The sequence below is a fragment of the Melopsittacus undulatus genome, chromosome 13 (assembly GCF_012275295.1).
Source record: "Melopsittacus undulatus isolate bMelUnd1 chromosome 13, bMelUnd1.mat.Z, whole genome shotgun sequence".
NCBI classification, from domain to species: domain Eukaryota; kingdom Metazoa; phylum Chordata; class Aves; order Psittaciformes; family Psittaculidae; genus Melopsittacus; species Melopsittacus undulatus.
Window position 1 is genome coordinate 9,149,430 of NC_047539.1, and position 18,901 is coordinate 9,168,330.

Sequence of the window (18,901 nt, forward strand, 5' to 3'; positions counted from 1 at the left end):
CACAGCAAGAAATGATGGGGCAGAGGCTGAGCCAGGTTGTGTATGTGGTAAATTAAGAATTCTGTATGTAAATAACAGTTACTGCAAATACAAAATCTGAGCAACACGAGGAAAACACATCATCCTATGTACATAAGAGCAGTAAGGAATGAAAGCTCAATAGCTACAGCTGCGCTCGCTACAGAAATTCCTCTGCCATTTTAACTTCACATTTTTTAGATACCTTCAGAGCTTTTTTTTGGAGGGGGGAAAGGGAGGTGTTCTGTTTTTATTTTGCCTTAAAATGTCTTTGGCTCAGATCCACAAAGTCACTTAATGTGCCTAAAGCCCTTGGTGACCCAGGCCATAGTTGCTAACAGCTAACAACCCAAGGGCAAGTTCATACTACGGCTGCATCACAAGTGTCTGCAGGAATTCTGGCTCATAGGAGGTGTAGGAAAGGTAGCAGTGATGGTTGCCGAGCTGCAGTGCAAGCTGTCACATACAAGAAGTGTTCTGGGACATCTCTCTCCATGTTGCAGCGCTGTGTGTTTCAGTCTGTCCATGCTGTCCAGAGCTTGCTTCATTTTCAGCCAGCAGGAAGGGAGAGATCACATTCTTTGTTGTAAGGATAAATGTGGCTTGCAACTGCTTTGCAGCACTGCCAGACCTGCAGGTGAAACCCTGCTTGTTTTCAGCCATGATTAAGAGAAGGAACCCAGCCAAAGATCATACAGAAGGGAAGGATTGAAAGGAGGAGAGAGTCAAACCCTGCCCAAATGGCAAGAGGTGGCTACATGTGTTAGCTGGACTATGACCAAGACAGATGCAGCAAAGATGAATGGGGCTGTTAAAAGAGAAACACATTGGACAGTAACTTTAACTATTCAGCTTCTTCTTGGAAATGCCAGTATCCGAGATACTGAGCAGTAGCTGAATTTGGACATTGCATAAACATGTACAAACCCATTCAGAGCCTGCTGGTGATTCACCCAGGTTTGAGGCTGGCTCTTACAGCTGAGCTGTGACACAGCAGCAAAATCCATCACTACCAGTGAGCTGTTCCCTGGCTGCATGGTGGGCCCAAGCCACACCTGCAGCACTGCCTGGTCACTCCAGCTGGCACAGCACATGCTGCAGGAACAGGAGTTCTTCACATCAGCTTTTCAGCTGATTTTACACCGCATTTGTCATTATATACACCAGAGAAATGAAACTTTTGGGGTCTTCTATTACTCCCCTTTTAGTGCAATGCAGTTAAAAAAAAATAGAAAGCCGATTTCTATATGATTCAAGTACGATTTATCAGGGACAAACTGCTCCAGGCATCACAGTCTGCCCACTGGACTTGTTCTTCAGGAGCTGGCTGTGTTTAAACCTCCTTCCCTGCTGTGAAAGTCTTGCTTCCTCTCTCTGTCTCCATGAGTTACCCCTGAAAAACCCCATTTCATACACACCCTTGCACTTCTCACTGGTTGCACGGTGAAGCTGCTGGAGAGAGTCAGGATCACTCTACCACACAGGGACCTTCAGGCAAGAGTCCTGTTTGTAAAACAAAGGCCATGCCAGACACATTTACAGCAGTGCACGTGCCATCATGGGTCTGGAGAAGCAGAGCATTCAGAAATGAATGTGCTGTTCTACCTTTGTCTAGTTTTACATGTCACAGTTACATATTAAATCAGGCGCAGTAATCACTGAGCTATGATTGCAGAGAGTTAGGAACCTGCAGTACCAATTTACACTGTTTAGTGGGCTTTGTACTTAGGTCAGGCTAGGACTCCTGGCTGGCTGCAGAGGCTGCAAGGTGAGCTTCAGCGCCAAGAGCTTGGTGAAAATCAAGTAACAAGGCAAGGCGTTCTAGCTTCTCAAATGAATTAGCTCCCCTATAGTCTCTTTTGCTACCAATGTAGGTTAGGATTAAAAAATAGAATACAAAGGTAAGAATCACCATTAGAAAGCAAAGCACTCGCAGCTTCTGGGTGTTACTGGGCTTCAGAGGAGCCTCAACAAGACCAAGCTTCAGGAATCAGGCAAGCTGCAGCATCCAGCTATCACAGCTAAACCCAGCACTTCTGGAAGCAGTGCCAGGCTGTCAAGGTTTGACGTGGGAGCAAAAACCTCATTGTAGAGACTGTGTCACCGAAGCAGGGTTTGCAGTAACCTCAGTGACTGCAGCAGACTAGCTGAGCCCTAGGGCACATCTGTCTTTGCATTTTCCTAGCTGGAAACAGATTTGAAAGCAAACCTGAAGCACTGGGCTGCACAGTCCCGTAAGCCAAAGGGATTTAAAGGCAATAAAACCACTGAGCTAAAATTTCAGCCTACTTTTCCCTAAAATTCTTATCTTTCAGTAAGCAGAGCTTCCATGCTGCGGCCAGAAGGAGCTGGCCAGTTCTGAGCTTGTTTTCCCATCAACATTGTCACGTCCCTCAGAGCCTGGAACACAGATTCAGTTTCACACCAGCAACTGGGCTAAGTAAGACTTTTTCCCATTGGAGAATACTAGCTGCATCAAACAATTGATGGAATAATTCGGGTATTACCAAAGTGCTGTCATGTACGGACTTAAAAAACAACTCAAAAAAGACACAAAATTATTACTCCTAAAGGAATCAAAAGATTAAAAAAAATAATAATAACAATTAAAATAGGACTTGACACGAGCAGCACAACTGGGGAAACACCCCCAGCAAGTGGGTCTTCCACAGTCAGTGTCTGACCTGGAATGGAAACACAACGCGGTCACCAGCACTCACACAACCTGGGTTTACAGTCAGTCTCCCCGCTCAGGTTATCCCTCCAGGAGGCACTATGTTAATTACAAAAATAATAATAATAATAATAACAAAACATACAGCTGCATAACTGCATAGTGGTCATCTCTGAGCGCTCCTCCGGGAGCAAGCTGCAACTGGTCACAGGGGCACAGGGGAGGGTAGTGTCAGGGACACTGCAGGATCCCGGGAGCAGGACATATGCAGGGTCATATGGTGACGGAGGCTACAGGACAGTTAATGTTGGTGACAGTCAGGTGCTGGTTGTTGTCAGTGGTGCACTTGGGGAAGTCATCAGTCTTACAGAGGATCTTGGAAATGATCTTGCGGAAGGTGTAGCGGAAGTCCCTGATCCGGTAGGCGTAGATGATGGGGTTGATGACAGAGTTGGCATGGGAGAGGATGATGGCCACGTACATCACCCATTCGGGCTTGGATTTGGAGAACTCCTCATGGAAGAGTGTGATGCAGTTCAAAATATGCAGGGGCAGCCAACAGAAGGCAAAAAGTCCCACAATGATGGCCAGAGACTTGGCTGCATGGACCTCCTTCTGCAGCGTGGTCCTGGAGTTGCCCATCAGTTCAATCTGATGTAACTGTTTGCAGGCAACCATGAATATCTTAATGTAGATTCCCAGCATGATAACCAGGGGAAGCAGCACGCAGCCGAAGAAGTTGAAGTACACCATGTAGCTCATCGTTACCACATTCTCAAAGAGGCATGAGATGAAGCAACCATGGTGCTCTGTCCTGGTGTCAACCCCTGTCTCGTTGGTGGTGTTGGGACAACCGCTCATGGCTTTATTCCAGCCCATAAGTGGAGTCAGTCCAATTCCAAAGGACAGGAGCCACAGCACAGCGATGAGGCCTCTTGCCCGCTTGCCAGTCACCAGACTATTATACCTACAGCATCCAGAACAAAACCAGGATAGAGCCATTATATAAATGAGTGCTCGTGACTTCCCTGCAGTGAAAATCATCACCATTTTGGCTGAAGCCACAAAATCCCCACCCACACCCATGTGGGAACCTCACGTCTGCCATCACCAGAGGGGTGAAAACCTCACCTGTGCTCTACACCAACACAGCAACCTGGGGAGGTGATTTACCTACTGCTCCTGAGAGGCACCAAGCACCACCCCTGCCCACAAACATCCTTCAATGGGAGGTATGAACTGGAGTCTTAAAGAGGGCTTTATCATTGCATGAGCCTGAACCAAGGAAGGCAAGAACAGGGGGAAGGCTCACTCTGTAACCACCAGCTTACCCTCTTGTTCTAAGCAGCCACTAATGAGCATGCTGGGGCATGCTCCTGGGCTACATGAACTTCTGGGCTGATTTTATACAGCTGAGACAATGCTGGCTCTCAATTCTCCCCTGTAATAGGTAGCTAAAGACTTAACCAGCCTCACCACACACTTACAGCCTTTATACCAAAGCCAACTTGCTTCAGCTTCGGCTGCTCATGTGCCTGCAGCAATGCTGGCTTTCACTGAAGATTGCAGCAGTCCTGAAATGTGGTGTCCCTTCCCATACTAGCTCATACACTCAAGTGGGAAGTACACACATGCGGAAAGCAGGGATTCTGCTAGTTTCCCAAACAGTGCAATTCCTGGCTTACAGATGCCAGACTGCAGCCCACACAAACTTGTTCTGGGTGGATAGCAAATACCCTGAAAGACTTTTCTGAGCCAACATCTGAAAGCAACTGCTAATGATGGATTGCTTAGGAGAATTACAAGTGAGGGTTTGTGTCTCCGTTCAGTCTCGCATCCAGGCAGTGCAGCTGGGAGCCAGGGACATGGGCTTCTTCCCCTGTTTCACATCCCTGCTTTGTGCATCCTCCAACAGCACTCACGTGGGCAGCTTCACCCAGCTCAGGTGTCAGTCTCCACTGCTCATGTATGTGATGTGCCAGTTCTGTAGCACATGCACTGTGGAGGGGCCCTGAAGCCACACACAGATCTGCAGCTTCTGAAGCCTTCAGTGGGGTTAAACCACACAGCTGCCTGTGGTTAACTAATGCCTGAGCTCTGCTCACCCACCATAACTGCTTGTAAAGATCCAGATTTGAACCAGTGCCTTCCCTGGGCACCTGCTGCTCTTACATGGGCTGCACAGAAGCTCTGCTGTGGCCCAAGGGCAGGCTGATGCAGTGCCCAAGGGCACAAAGCCCTGTGCTGCCCCACACCTTTCCCAGCCCCAGCACTGGGTGCCTTCACAGCCAAGAAAACAGAGGTCCCCCTCCAGGTCCCAGGTTCTCAGGGACATGAACAGAGCCAGAACCTAAAGCTGGTTTGGGTGCACCCAGCGCAGATGCCAACCTCCCTCCTTAGAGACAAGGAGAACCAGCAACTGCCAGAAAGACAACATGAGAAACCCATTACTGTCCTCCCCCCAGCCCGTTAGTGTCTGCCGGCTGACATGCATGTCCCCTCCTTCCCACACCCTGCTCCCAGTGCTTGTTTACTCTGGCTCCGCTTCCCTGCTCCTCCTTTCCTAAGGACGTTTGTTCTGATTTTCTTCCGGCCCCTGATGCTGGGGAGGGCTCAATTCCCACAGCACCGCAGCTGTGCCTCTGAATCACACTGCAGCCACCTCCATGTGAGCCCTGTCCTGCTCCTCCTGCAGGCTACAGAGACAGGAGGGTGAATGGGGGTGTCAGCACCGAGGGGCTGGGGGAGCCCTCATCCCCTCCTGCATGACCACTGTGAGAAGGGCTTGCTTTGGGCATGGCCAGGAGGATGCGGGGACAGCAACCACATTCAGGCACTGCCAACCTGTGAGCACACCCCATAGCACAGGTGTCTAAAGGGCAGGTTTCTCCTGGACTTTTCTCTCATTCCCACTAAGTCTCGCTGCTCCAGAAGGTGAGAAGTTACCAGACAGGGCATCAGTGAGGCCAAGCCCATTGCGTTCAAAACCCCGTGGTAAGTTTTAAACAGCCAGAGCTGATCTGGGGCTGTGGGGCCTGAAAACATAAAGATTTGATTAGGAGCAAGTTCCCAGAAATCCAGTCTCTTGGCAAAGTCTGGATCCTGAGCTCCAGCATTGGCCAAGCTTAGTCAGTGCTGCAGGAGCACTGCGAGCTGCTGCTGCCCTACAGCTCCGCACGTGGGAAGAGGAAAACGTGGCTCCTTGGCTTGTGCTGTTGGTGTTTGGTTGATCCTCCCCTGCCACATCCCCAGAACTGCTGTATTGACACTGGAAAATGCAAAAGGGTCCATTGTTCAGAAACAGAAACTGAAGGAGGAGCAGTTTGTGCCCCTGAATCGGGCTGCGCACAGGAACACAAGGGAAAGCCAGCACAGCTCTGTGCATCCACCACTGCCTCTTGCTGAGAACACATGACCCCAAATAAGGCTCCTTCCATCTGCTCTTCTGAACCCTTCTGCAAAGATAAGGCCCATCCTGAAGGTTTACAAAAGCAGTTCAGAAGTCACTTGATTTTCCATGGACTGTGATGATGTGTTTACTTCAGTGCTGCTCTCTCTTCCCCAGCACACAGCAGAGCTGCCGCCAGCATCACATTTAAACACTGTGAGAAGGAGATGGCAAATGTGCTGTGCAAGAGCCAGAGCAATGGGGAGGGCTGACAGCCTGTCAATGAAGAGATGGTCTTCATTGGAGATGGTTATTCACAGTGAACAACTGTGCTCCCTAGATTAGCTTTGCTTTCATTGGGATACATCACACATGATCATGAGTAAGGGTGATGGGCACTGCTGTGACTACAGAAAGGGCCTGTGCAAACAGCCGGGTGCTGAGCTACCAGCCAGAAGAGGCCAAGGTGAAATTTGGAATAGCTTGATATTCTAACATAACTGTTATTACCTTAGTACATTGATGTGGTGGGACACTGCCTGTACTGCCCTTAAGTTAAGGGAAGAGAAGCCCACACTTAGTGATAAAGTGTGTGTTGTCACCAAATCACGGTATGAGGAGTCTTGCTGGGAGCAGCAAGGGTTGCAGCACCTACAAGACAGAGCAGCTCCTGTCATGAACCACCACCAGTGAAAGCTGTGAGAGAGCTGAGCTGGGCTTCAGCCTTTTTCTCAGCACTATAAAACATGATCAGACAGGGAGGAACCAGGTTTTCACAGCTCTGAATGCTCCAGCAAACCCCTCCTTTGTTCTCTTCTCGGCTTAATATTGTTAGGCAAAGAACTATTAAAGTAAATTTACTCACCTACTGTATAACAACTACTGAACCTCCTCTGTGTTTCTGCCCAGAGGCATGAAGTGTAGCTTCAATGTAAATAACAGCTGAACATTTAAAACTGATTTATTGAGGTGAAATAACTCTGGCAATGCATCAGTTCCTCTTGCACTGCCAGGCAGCCTCTTTACTGGCATCATCAAGCAGGTAATTATCTCTATAGTGGACATGCTGCAGAAGCCCCAATGCCACCCTCAGTGTGCTGCCACTATGGAGTGATTCAGGATCTATCTCTCTGATATATATACCCATATGTTGGCCATCACTGTCACAGTCACACAGCCCAGGTTCCAAGTCAAACACTTTCAAGAAAGCTCAGCTGCTTTCACCCCATGGCTCTGACCCTCTGGACAAGCACTGCTGGGATGTGTCTGCAGAGGCTTCACCCAGAGCACCATACAGCTCTGCTCTGTCACCAGGCCATAGAGAGAGCAACCACCTGGCCACTGATGTCCCCTGGGCTGGCCCATGGGCTGGGGATGGTGCCCTTCATGCAGACATCCTTGTCACATGCGGCCCCTCTGTTTCAGTGATGGCACAGCAAGGTCCAAAGCTTCTCTTGACGAGCATCATGGCAACCACCAAAATGAGCAAGCAGCACATTGGCACAGGGTATGGGAAGTTCCTCTGTGCTCTCCAGGCACTGTGCTTCTCTAGGTAGGGGCCATGGCTGGGGATCATTTCCAACAGGTCTCATGGCATTTCTCCTGCTGTTTCCTAGAGCTGGGCACCAGCCCAGACACCCAGGCAGGCACCACTGAGCACAGCTGGAGCAGAGCAGGACATGCTGCCAGCCCACAGCCAGCCCAGCCTCTCCCAAGCGGGAATTTGGCTCCCAAGTGGCAGGAACTGAGTCATGTCCTGCACGTAGCTGGCATCTCCCCATCAACCCCATGGCATCACCCAGGCAGAGGCACTGCTGCTGCTGAGCTCCTGTCAAACAAGGAGTGTACAGCAGCACCGAGGTGTAATTCAGCATTTGGGGCGATTAGACTTGGGGTGGAAAAGAGAAACAGCCTGGAGGAACCAGTCTGGAAGGGGACCATGATTCCCATGTTGTCTGTCTCAGAGAATCCTTTATCTCACAGAATCCCAGACTGGTTTGGGTTGAATGGACCTTAAAGCTCATCCAGCTCCAACCCCTGCCACGGGCAGGGACACCTTCCACTGGAGCAGCTGCTCCAAGCCCTGTGTCCAACCTGGCCTTGAGAGCAGGAATGGGGGAGAAGAATCCCACACCATCCCCAAGCAGCCCCAAAAGCTGAGCAGATCAAAACATTGTGGTGCCACAGACCCACTCTCCTGGTGCTGGGCAGAGCCTGAGGGTGGCCCTGACCATGATGATGGTCTGGGCCCTGACTGATAAGTTACTGAGTAAATAAACCTGAGGTTAGCAAAGAGCAAAGCCAATAGCAAACAGTTTGTTTTACTGAACATCTGAGACGTTGCTGAACCAAAGGGGGATCTGCAAGCTGAGGAGCTGCGTCAGCACTTGCTCTCATGTGTGCTTAGCAGTGCTGCAGTGCAGGGTCTACACTGGGCACCATCCAACCACACAGCCCTTGTCCTTCCTGGGGACAGGCAGGCAGGATGTGACCCCTTACATTTGTCCACCCTGTTCCCAAAGTCTTTCCCAACCTCTCCTGCTGCTGGGCTGCTGTTGGAGACACAACAATGAGCTCCATCATCTCTGTCATGGCTTGAAGACCTGCAGCTGGAACCTGGCAAATACACTGTGGGTGCTGACTCCCAGATATGAACACTGCCCCACATCCTTACTGGGTGCGGAGTGAAATCCCTGGGAATGGCTGAGATCCAGCTTCTAGCAACAGAGATATCTGGAGAAACCCAGCCCCTTAGTTAGGCTCCATCCCACCAGCAGCCCCCAAAATGCTTCTTGCGAAAGCATTACGCTGGGTGTTCAAATGCTTCTCCTGTGCAGGTAACACAGTGCTGAAGCTGCAGTGGTAACTTTTCCAGCAGGAAAATCTTCTCTCCTGACAGAGCCTCCAGGCTCACAACAGGCATTCCAATGGGGGTACCTCTGTAACCCTAACTGGGAAGACCCAGGAAAGTCCCAGTCCTTGTCCTGAGGACTGGTGCTTCCTGCTGCTCTCCCTGCTTCCCTGCCAGTGCCCAGGCTGCCGGATGCGGGAGGTGAGCAGATGGAGAGTCTGCAGAACTCGGACCATGCAGGTGTTCTGATACAAACAAGCAGTGATAATTTATATGTTTCTATTTTAAGTGTGAAGGAAAATACACAGACACCTCTATTCACAAGGGGTGAAAGCAGTTTGGCTGCCAAGCATTGTATCCTTGTCAGCTCCTTGCAGCTGGACTTTGCATCTTGCTCTTTTTGGGGTGGTTTTTTTGAGCTGTAGCAGCATGAAACAAGCACCGCTGCTGCCGTTGTGTTTGCTCCATGCGGAGCCATGGAATGGAGATCACACAGCAGCTGAAACATCCTGCAGGACATTGGAAATGAATCACAAATTGCACCTCAGAGAGGGAATCAGAAAATAAGAAGGAAAGAAAAAGCTTTTTAACCAGGAAGGAGTTGGTGGCGAGAGTGAGAAATGTGATTAGCAGTTACAGGCTGAGCGGAGGAAGTCGGACATCTGCTCCCGTCCACGTCCAGTTGCAGACAAATCACTTCCTCCCACATCTGTCCCCATTGTGACAGGGACAGCAGCAGCGTCCCCCGCTCGCACTCCCGGCCTTCCGCTGGCCGGGTTACTGCACCAGTAACTGCACCCATGCCAGCACCCAGGTGAGCACACGGGGTTCTTTGGCTCAGCACCATCCACTTCTGGCTGCCTGCCTGGTGCATTCATGGGAAACCAGGGATGGAGACAGCGCTGGACGTGCCGTAAGATGCTGGATTCCATCCTTAACCTGCCAGGAGAAGCTGACTGGGAAGAAGCAAGCACTTACAGGGTGACAGCCGTCTCCAGTTCCTGGTACCCTGAGCATGGACCCACTGGGCAAGCCCTGGGTAGTAACACGTAAATGAAAAGACCCAGCCCTCGCAGTGCAGGCTGCTGCTTGAGCCTTGTCTGTAAAGGGGAGCATGGTGTTTGGGTGCTGCTCTGAGGTTTGAGCACAGGAAACCCAGCCTTGCCTTGGCTCCCACCCTCACAGAGTGAGGAGGAGCATCCACCTCCTCGCCTCTTGGTGGGGAGGCACTAAACCAGCAAGGTCAGAGTGCAACGTTTCATTTTCAGATTGGAGGTTCACCAAAAAGCACTTTGTGATGGGACAAGGGGGAACGGGTTTAAGCTGAAAACGGGTGGATTTAGATCGGATATTAGGAAGCTGTTCCCTGTGAGGGTGCTGAGGCGCTGGCACAGGTGCCCAGAGAAGCTGTGGCTGCCCCATCCCTGGCAGTGCTCAAGGGCAGGTTGGACACAGGGGCTTGGAGCAGCTGCTCCAGTGGAAGGTGTCCCTGCCTGTGGCAGGGGTTGGAACTGGATGAGCTTTAAGGTCCCTTCCAACACAAACCGTTCCATGATTCTATGATTTAAAAACTGGAAGCTTTCTCTTTCTCCAGGGCTTGCTTTGTTTACATTGGCATTTTCAGCCTTAGTCTGAAATAAAAGCTTGATGAGCTTGAACTAATACAAGCAGAAGACAAGCCCAGTGTGTGGTCAGAGGCTGTCAGGGGCTGGGGCTGCCCCAGACCTGCCACCCTGCCTGTGTGTGCTCTGGGAAGTGATTCCACCTGGGAGCAGAGTCACAGAGACGCAAGGCAGAGGAAGGCACAGGCAGCAGCACCGAGAGCAGGGCTAATCCGTCCTGGCTGGGGATGAGCCCTCAGGTGACCATCACCATTTGCTGCTCCCAGAGGAAGGATGGGGGGTGTCTGCCGGTTGGAAGCAAACCCTAGTTATGAAGCCTTCAAATTACTCTTCCAAGGGCAAATAGACAAAACCCACCCGTGTTTCACGCTCAGCCATGGGGATGCCTCTTGGGATGGGCTGAGTGTATGGAGGGGAGCATTCCCTACCCCTGAGCACTGTGGGCCCTGCAGCCTGCAAGCTCAGATTATCAAGGGCCTGCAGGTTCCAGTACAAGATATCCATACCCATGTGCTTATCCCTCCGGAGAACTGCTTCCCTGGGGTGGAGGCAGAGCAGCTGGGAGAGGAAAGGCTCCCATTGAGGGCAGCTGCCTCACCCCAGTTTATCCCTGCACGCTGCTCCATACAGGCTGGGACCTCAGCCCTGCCACTGCCCAGCACAGGGCAAGGGAAAGTCTGAACAGCATCAGGCTTGCAGGAGCAGGAATGTGGAAAGGAGCAACATAAGAGAGCGCCGTTTTGGCCCGAAGTGCCCTGCAAATGGCCCGTGTTTGGAGGAAATGTGGAGGATTAAGAAAGGAAACCACAGCTCAGGCTGGGAGGTTGGGACCTGAGCGCCAGCAGCACCTGTGATGTGCTCCCGCAGCAGCCAGGCAGGCGTTTGCATTGGGTGCCGGCTCCTGCCCGCCCCAGAGTGAGGAAAGGTGACTGAGAACTGAACCAGGACACGGGGCGCAGGGCGAGCTCGGTGCCCACGCTGGGCAGCCCCCAGTGCCCGTGCCTGGTGCTGGGGAGCAGGCAGGGGTGCAGAGCCCGGGGCACAGGAAGGAAATGAGCTCAGCTCAGCTCCAATGACCCGATAGCAGCGCAGAAGCGGCCGCCTCAAGACGCCCCTGCGCAGGCAGGGGTGCGGGACAGCAGCGCTTCATGTGCCGAGGGGGATTCTGAGCCTGGAGCTCCCTGCCTGAGCCCGCAGCGCTGAGAGGAGCCCGGAGCCCTCCCGAGCTCTTTCTCGGCACCTCCCTCGCCCCAAGGCTCTAAACCCCACAGTTATCAGCCTCACAGTGCCTGGGGCTCAGCATTTCTGTCATTCCAAACCTCCCAGCGCGGGCAGACCTCAGATGCGCACCCGGGTGGCTGCGTTAAAGGCAGCTGGTGGAGGTGAGATAGGAGCTGCGATTCCCAGCGAGCTGTTTGAGTGTGATCCTGTGCCGAGCGCTGCTGCAGCCACCCCGCTCCCACCCCAGTGCCCTGCTCACTAAGATAACAGATACAGGTGAGGAGATGGCAGATCTCTGCTGGATCACTCTTTCTGTAATGAAATGGGTCCTAAACCCTTCCCAAAGGCCCCAAAACACTCTCCGTCCCCCAGCCCCAGCAAGCTGCTATTCTTCAGCCTTCCCTGCAGAGCCCAGACCCACCTTCCCAAGGACTGGTGGATCTTGTGTGATCAGCACCGAGCTCAGTACCATTTGCTCACATGTGCCTCATCCCAGCATGCTCCAACAGCTCCAGGAGCCCATCCTGTCCTCACATCTAGGTTCCGCTAGTGATGCAGCATCCAGCGTCTTGTATCACCTACTGGGAAGGGAGGATGTGGCCAACAGCCACCCCACAGCACCGTGATCTAGGAACCTGGCACTGTGGTTTGGGTGGGAGGGAGGATGTGAACACCGCAGTGATGGGTGCTGATGCACAGTGCACCATGAAGGGGGTGCGGGCAGAACCCAAGCCACAGTGGCACCAATATCCCTGCACGGGGACTGCTCTGTCCCTTGTTCCTATCAGGTTCAGCAACCCTGTTGGTGGTGCTCACAGTGGTGCCTACACGGCAGCAAAGGCTGAGCATAAGAGCATGGACACACCCCACTGATGCCCTCACAGGTTATTTGTGGCTCATGCCCCAGCCTGCTGTCATCCATAGGATTAGGAGATAATCTGCTCTTTGGCACATACAAATTCCATGAGCTTGCTGGACTTCACAAAGCTGTGAGAGCAGATGGGGAGGGGAGAGCACTGACACATCTGTAGGGCACAGCTGGTGCCAATGATTCCTGGAATCTTGTGGATCAAATACAGTAATAGGAGGCCAACACCCCCATGCAGTGGCTGCCTGGTGTAGCCAAAGTTTGGGGCAAAACACCCCTAAAAGGCTCCGTTTTGTGGTCTGGGACAAACAGCAAATCCATCCAGGCTCCTGTGCTGCTCAGGGTGTCAGGGTCAGGCACTGCATGCAGGAGCCACACGTGAACAGCAGAGCATGGCCGGGGTTCAGATGAAGGGCAATGCAAGGATTTCCCTTCAGAGAGGAAATGAAGCAAGGGCAGAAGGAAGAAGAGCAGCCGCAGTGCTGTGGCCGTTGGTGCCACACAGAAAATAGCAAGTGAAGACCAAGGCTCTGAGGGGGATTTCTCCTCAGTGGCTCCAGCCCTCCCACATGCTATCAGTACCCCCCAGTGTGCTTTGCTGAGGAGCAAGATGGGATTTGAAAGGAACCAGGAACCATTCTTAGCTGGGGAGCACAGAGGGAACCACTTCCCCTGCAGCAGCAGGGCACAGCAAGGGCAGGCAGCCATGGAGCATCAGCCAGCTCGTGTCTAGGAAGGCCATTGCTCAGCTAAAATATCAGGTGAGAGCAACAACGACCCAAGAGAAGCTTGTCCCTATGAGGACAGCAGAGAGGAGCTGGACTGGTACCTTCATCATGACAAAGAAAAGAGGGGCAGCAGCTCACATGAGAGGCTGGCAGCACCAGAAGCAGAGCAACACCGTTAGCAGATCATGATCCAAGCACAGATGCTCTGACTGCAGGACAGCAAGTGCTCAGTGCAGAATGGGAGAGACCATGGTCATGGACATCCTGTTCCAGTTCATGGAACATCAGTCCTGTAGTTCTGCTATGGACAAAACTGAAGATGGGAGAGAACTAAATCCTAGCTCCAGGAGGCATCCTGGACCTCCCTTCCTTCTAGGGAGGAAGAACAAGCATCAAATCAGCTCAAATCACAGGGACCTGGGGCTAATTTTCCCTCTGGAGGTCTCTGCTGGGGTATTTGCCAGGTGGGCAGCAGCAGTATCACATTCACTGTCCTGCAGAGCATCACCAGCCAGACAAGGGCACACACAGCATGATGTTGCACAGCATTTCCTTCTTCTTTTACTCTCTAAGTACAGATACTCTTCTCCCTCCCTAGTTCCAGACGCATTTGTTCCAGACACCTCTCAGTACCTACAATTATTGGCCATGCCAAAGGATTTTGGTTAATGCAAATAAAAGGGAAAGACTTTATTCCACCTACAAATCTTCTTTGGCTCACAGCTATGGGACTGTGGGTGAGATCCAGCCCTGAAGAAAGCCAGAGAGTGAAAGCCTCACGCTGCTCTTGTGCCAAACACTCTGCAGGATGGATTTACTGCTCCTGAAAGGTGCCCAACTGCAGGGATTTGCCCCGTGCTTGGAGAAAGCACAATGGAGGAGTAAGGTTTTGGGGGTCAGTTTGGCAGAGGGGAGCAGGGACGGTGCCATGTACCTGGGGCAGCACGAGGATGGGCACACACAGGCACAGGGGTCCAGGGGTATGTGGAAAGCAAGGCAGGGATGGAGCGTGCCTGAGGAAGGGACCCAGGGAAGGGCTCAGAGCTGCAGCTGCACCAAGTGGGCAGCACAGGCTCCTCCACACACAGTGAATTGTCAAAAGCAAACAAACAAAATCAGAGTTTCAAGGGACAGAAAGAATTCCTGGCTCCAGGTCAAATCCAGGGAGTATTTTTAGCCAGAAGAGGAGGGTTCAAAGCCACAACTTTTAAATGTTCTGAGATCTATTTTCTTTGTTGTTCCGCAATTGTCTGGATAAGAATTTGTGATTCCTTCCCAGTGAGGAGGCCACCGCACTGAAAAGCAGCACGATGACATAGGGAGGGTTAAGCAGCTCAAGCAACACTCTGCTGGGTTGCTCAGGATCACTCGGTTTCACCAAAACCTCCAAGTATCTCCTGCAGTTTGACTGGAATCATTTCCCTCTTTCCCATGAGATCTCTTGGTTCAGCCGCAGAACTGAAAAATCCATTATTAGCCTGGCTGCAAAGCAAACTTCTGTGCACCCCCCCAGCCTCTCAGTGTGCTCAGATAGCCCTGAAATTGTATTCAGTAATGCGGCACAGTCAGTACTCAGTGTCCCTGCAGAGGTTTCCACAGGGAGCTGATGGAGCACTGGATGCAGCACGGACACTTGTCCTCTCTGCCACAACTGCTATGGAATTACTCAATAGAACTGGGGCAAAATCAGTTTCTGAGTCATTTGATACTTCCCAGCCTGTTACCAGCCCCTGTGCTGGTCTCCAGAATGAGGGTTTCAGTGAGAAACACTTTTCCTAAGGTTTCCATTCCTACAAACTGATGGACACTGTTCCCTTCCCACAGCACAAACCTCCTTCCAGAAACACCACATGCAGCTCCCTAGGGCAGGTGGACGGACAGGTTCCTTCCTGCTTGCTGCTGGCAACACCGTGGAGCATCCTAGGAGTAATGATGCTGATGAGACAGCTCTAACCCTAGTGCAGGAGTGTTTTGCCAGTGGAGTTCTATAACCTCTATCCTCTCTTGATCTTGGCTGTACAAATAAGAGCAGCCTTGCAGTACCAGTCCCTAAACCTCTTGTTCCCAAAGCAATGCCCTGTCCATTGCCCTGCACTCCTAGCAGGGAGAAACCTCCCTCCTTACAAAGCAGTTTTACTTCTTTGACACCTCTGAAAGCAATAAAATGAGCCTCAATGCCAAGACCAAGTTTAATCCAAACTCCATTATTTAGGCCAGACTAGGGTGGGACTCCTTGGTCTCCATTTACAGCTGAAGGGAGTAGAAGCACTCACAGGAATAAAGATGTTTGTGCAAATGGAATAGAAGGTTTGGCCTAAGAGGGGGTGAAAAAGCAGCCCTGAAGCAAGGCACAACTAACCTGGGATGTCATCCCATACAGGTGTATGAGCTGACCTGGGGAGCTGAGCAAAGCTGCCGGAGACCAGGACAGGGGGTGGAGGGGAAATAAGAAAAGAGAGTAGAAGAAATACTCAGGGAAACCACTTCCCTTCCACAGCCACGTGAATGGTCCCATCAGAGCATTTCGGAGCTGCTGATCTCACTTTGAATCCCTCACAAGATCCAATTTCCTCAGTTAAACGCTGCTAAAAGCCCTTGTGGTTCAAAGGGTGAGAGTTACAACCGTGCTTGAACAGCCTGCTTGTGGTGAAACTGAACCCAAAGAACTCCAGCTGCTCCCGTGGCTGCTGCTGTGCCGCTTGCCCCCATCCCAAGGAAGAGGCACCCCAGCATTACCCGGAGCAGTGTATTCCAGTGGGGGGGGGGCTGTGAAGGCAAGCAGCCGTGTCAGGGGAGCAGTTCTGACCCTCTGTATCAATGGGTGCTGCCCATCTGCTCTTGCTTACCCTACATCCTGTGGAATTTCCGTGTGCGCTGCTCCAGTGACAGGCGCAGCTCAAGCACATTTCCACTACCAGACTTCATCATCTGCCTCGTGGCTGATTCATATTTGCCCCACAGATGGGGGTTCTCCAGCACGAGGTGCCAGAACAGGGTGAAAGGGGTTTTCTAAGTCATTTTAGGTCATCACTCATGCAAGGGAGATACCAGAGATGAACGGAACAGAGGAAAGCTGCAGCTCACACAGTTCAGCTGAGGTCCCTGCTCCAGCCCTGGAGCAGTCCTGGACTCCCACTCCATTGATGATGTGTCTTATTCTCAGGGAGGGACAACAGACATGAAGGAGACGGAGACTAATGGACTCGGGTCATTTGTAATGCAAAGCTGGGGTTTTGGTGCATTTAAGCTTAAGGCAGATGCTGCTGCAACTCACTGGGGAAGTGCCTGTAAATTATATTTGATAGTTTTGCCCATTATGTTGCAACATCCCATAAATCACAAGGAAACCAGCTTATGTCTTTGATGCTGCGCTTGGATGGAAGTCTAAACAGTAAAACAGTCCAATGTGTGAAACCTTTCCCTTTCCCTCTTCCTTTCACAGTGTATGCACAGAGCTGACACCTTCTGACATTTACTGCTCTGTAGACTCATGATAAGCACTCAGAAGGAAAAGGTACATACACAAGCATGGAAATATGGTTTCGGCATTTATAGATGCAACAAATCGTGCTTTCAGTCCAATTTTAGCCCCCTAAAAACTGGAAGACAGCCTGGTTAGACTCTAGTCCTGGCTGAAAATGTGAAGCATGTACAAAGTCAGATTAAGATCTATTTAAGATGACTTTCAGCTTTTCTGAATGTATTGTGACCTGAGCTGAGGAAGAGACAAGAACTTCTACAGAACAGCCTACATCACCACTTCTCTAATAGGCTGGAAAATAGGAGGAACAATGGGTGCTCCTATATTTAGTTACCTGGGAGATGCCTGGACACCACAGTAATTGGGGCTGTATAAATACCTGAATAGATTAGCTACAGCTATTCCAAGCACACTCCTGAATCACCCCACCAATTCATGACCTTCCCAAGGCAGATGTCCTCCAGAAACTGAGCTATCAGGTGCATTTTGAAGTGAGAGGCAGGATACTGGAACTGCGATCCCAGTCCTGCAGCAGGTAAGTGCAAAATCCCTGTTCTTTTCATTGTCACCATGACCCTCAAACCTCTGAGGGCAACGCTAGAGACCAGCAGTCCCTGCATGCTAAGACAAGGAAGATCACGGTCTGGACTCTCAGGGAATGTGGCTACCTGCATCCACTCCAGCCTCTTACCTCAGCGGGATCTTAATAGCCAGGTACCTGTCGATGGCCACAGCCAGCAAGCTGAAAATGGAGCTTTGGGTCAGCACCAGCACGAAGCAGGCGAAGAAGAGGCAGCTGTGAAAATCCGCCTGGAATCCAATGCTGATGGTGATGGCGAAAGGGATGGCTAATAAACCCACGGCAATATCAGCCACGGCCAGAGACACCAGGAAATAGTTGGTGGCATTCTTCAAGGTGCTGTTGATGGCCACGGCCCAGCAGACCAGGACATTGCCAGCGATGGAGAGCACAGCGATGATCAGTTCCAGCACGATGTAAGTGGTTTTCATAGTGTCCATGGCGAGAGCCCAGGGCGAGGAACTAGAACCGTTCATGAGAAAAAGGTACTTTCCACCGGCCGCTCGGCCGCAGGTACCAACAGGCCACGGGGCAGCCGGAGACAAACACCCATGTCCGGGCTCACCGCCGCCTCCCGCCCGGCCCCGGGGGGCCCGAGGGGCGCAGCGAGCCCCGGCCCGCGGCCCCCCGCACAGCCCGGCCCTCGCCCGGCATCCGGGGGCTCCGGTCACCGCCTGCCCGCAGCCGGGCCCGGCCGCTGCTCCCGCTGCGGGGCCATCCGCCGGCACCTCGGGACGGGACGGGACGGGCCGGACCGGACCCCGCTGCTCCGCTGCCGCCCGCTCCCCACGGAAAGCCGCTGCCGGCCGCGCCGGGGCTATTTCTGCACATGGGGCGAGCGGGGCGGGGAGAGAGCGGCGCTGAGCCGATTGGCCGGGAACCGGCGGGCCCCGGGACGGCACCTCCGCAGCGCCCGGCCCCTGCACGGCCCCCGGTGCCCCAGCCCCGGGGCTCTGGGCTCGGCCGGAGGAGGACACAAAGCTCCCCCGAGCCCCCGCTGGGCTCCGTTGCTGCGGTTCCCCCACGGGGAAGGGTCCCCAGGAGGAAGGTTTCACAAAAGGGCTCGTGCCCGCGGCCGGGTTGTCACCAACGTGACCGGTCCCTGATGGAAGGAAATGGCAAAATAGCACCGATTAGCAAACAGGGCTACGGGCGTTGAGCTTGGGTTTGAGGAGCTTGGGAAAAATGAAGACCTAACGCAATCACCGACGGCAGGGGTTGTCTGCACTTAGAAGCAGCAAAGGATGTGAAGAGAAATATAGTTTCATAACTACTTACCTTTCCAGCACAGCTTCCACGCGTTGTATTGTGTCCACCATCAAAATGCAACCAGATCGGAGATTGAACCTAATTCTGGTTTTATAGCATCCAGCAGTACTGAAAACCCAGGACTGACACTAGAAAAAAACCTCCAAACATTTAAAGCAAAATGAACCTTCCCGTAGCAAATAAAGTCAAAGAAATTGCTTC

At 52.1% G+C, this 18,901-nt stretch overlaps 1 protein-coding gene across 1 annotated transcript; it reads right to left on the reverse strand.

The window, feature by feature from the left end:
• Window positions 1–31: 31 nt before the first annotated feature.
• ADORA2B (adenosine A2b receptor) lies at window positions 32–18,100 on the reverse strand. The gene is made up of 2 exons (XM_005142908.3): window positions 17,543–18,100; window positions 32–3,659 (listed from the first exon to the last, which is right to left on the reverse strand). The coding sequence occupies exons 1-2, from the start codon at window positions 17,905–17,907 to the stop codon at window positions 2,966–2,968; spliced, it is 1,059 nt and encodes a 352-aa protein (XP_005142965.1). The 5' UTR covers window positions 17,908–18,100; the 3' UTR covers window positions 32–2,965.
• Between the last annotated feature and the right edge of the window lie 801 nt (window positions 18,101–18,901).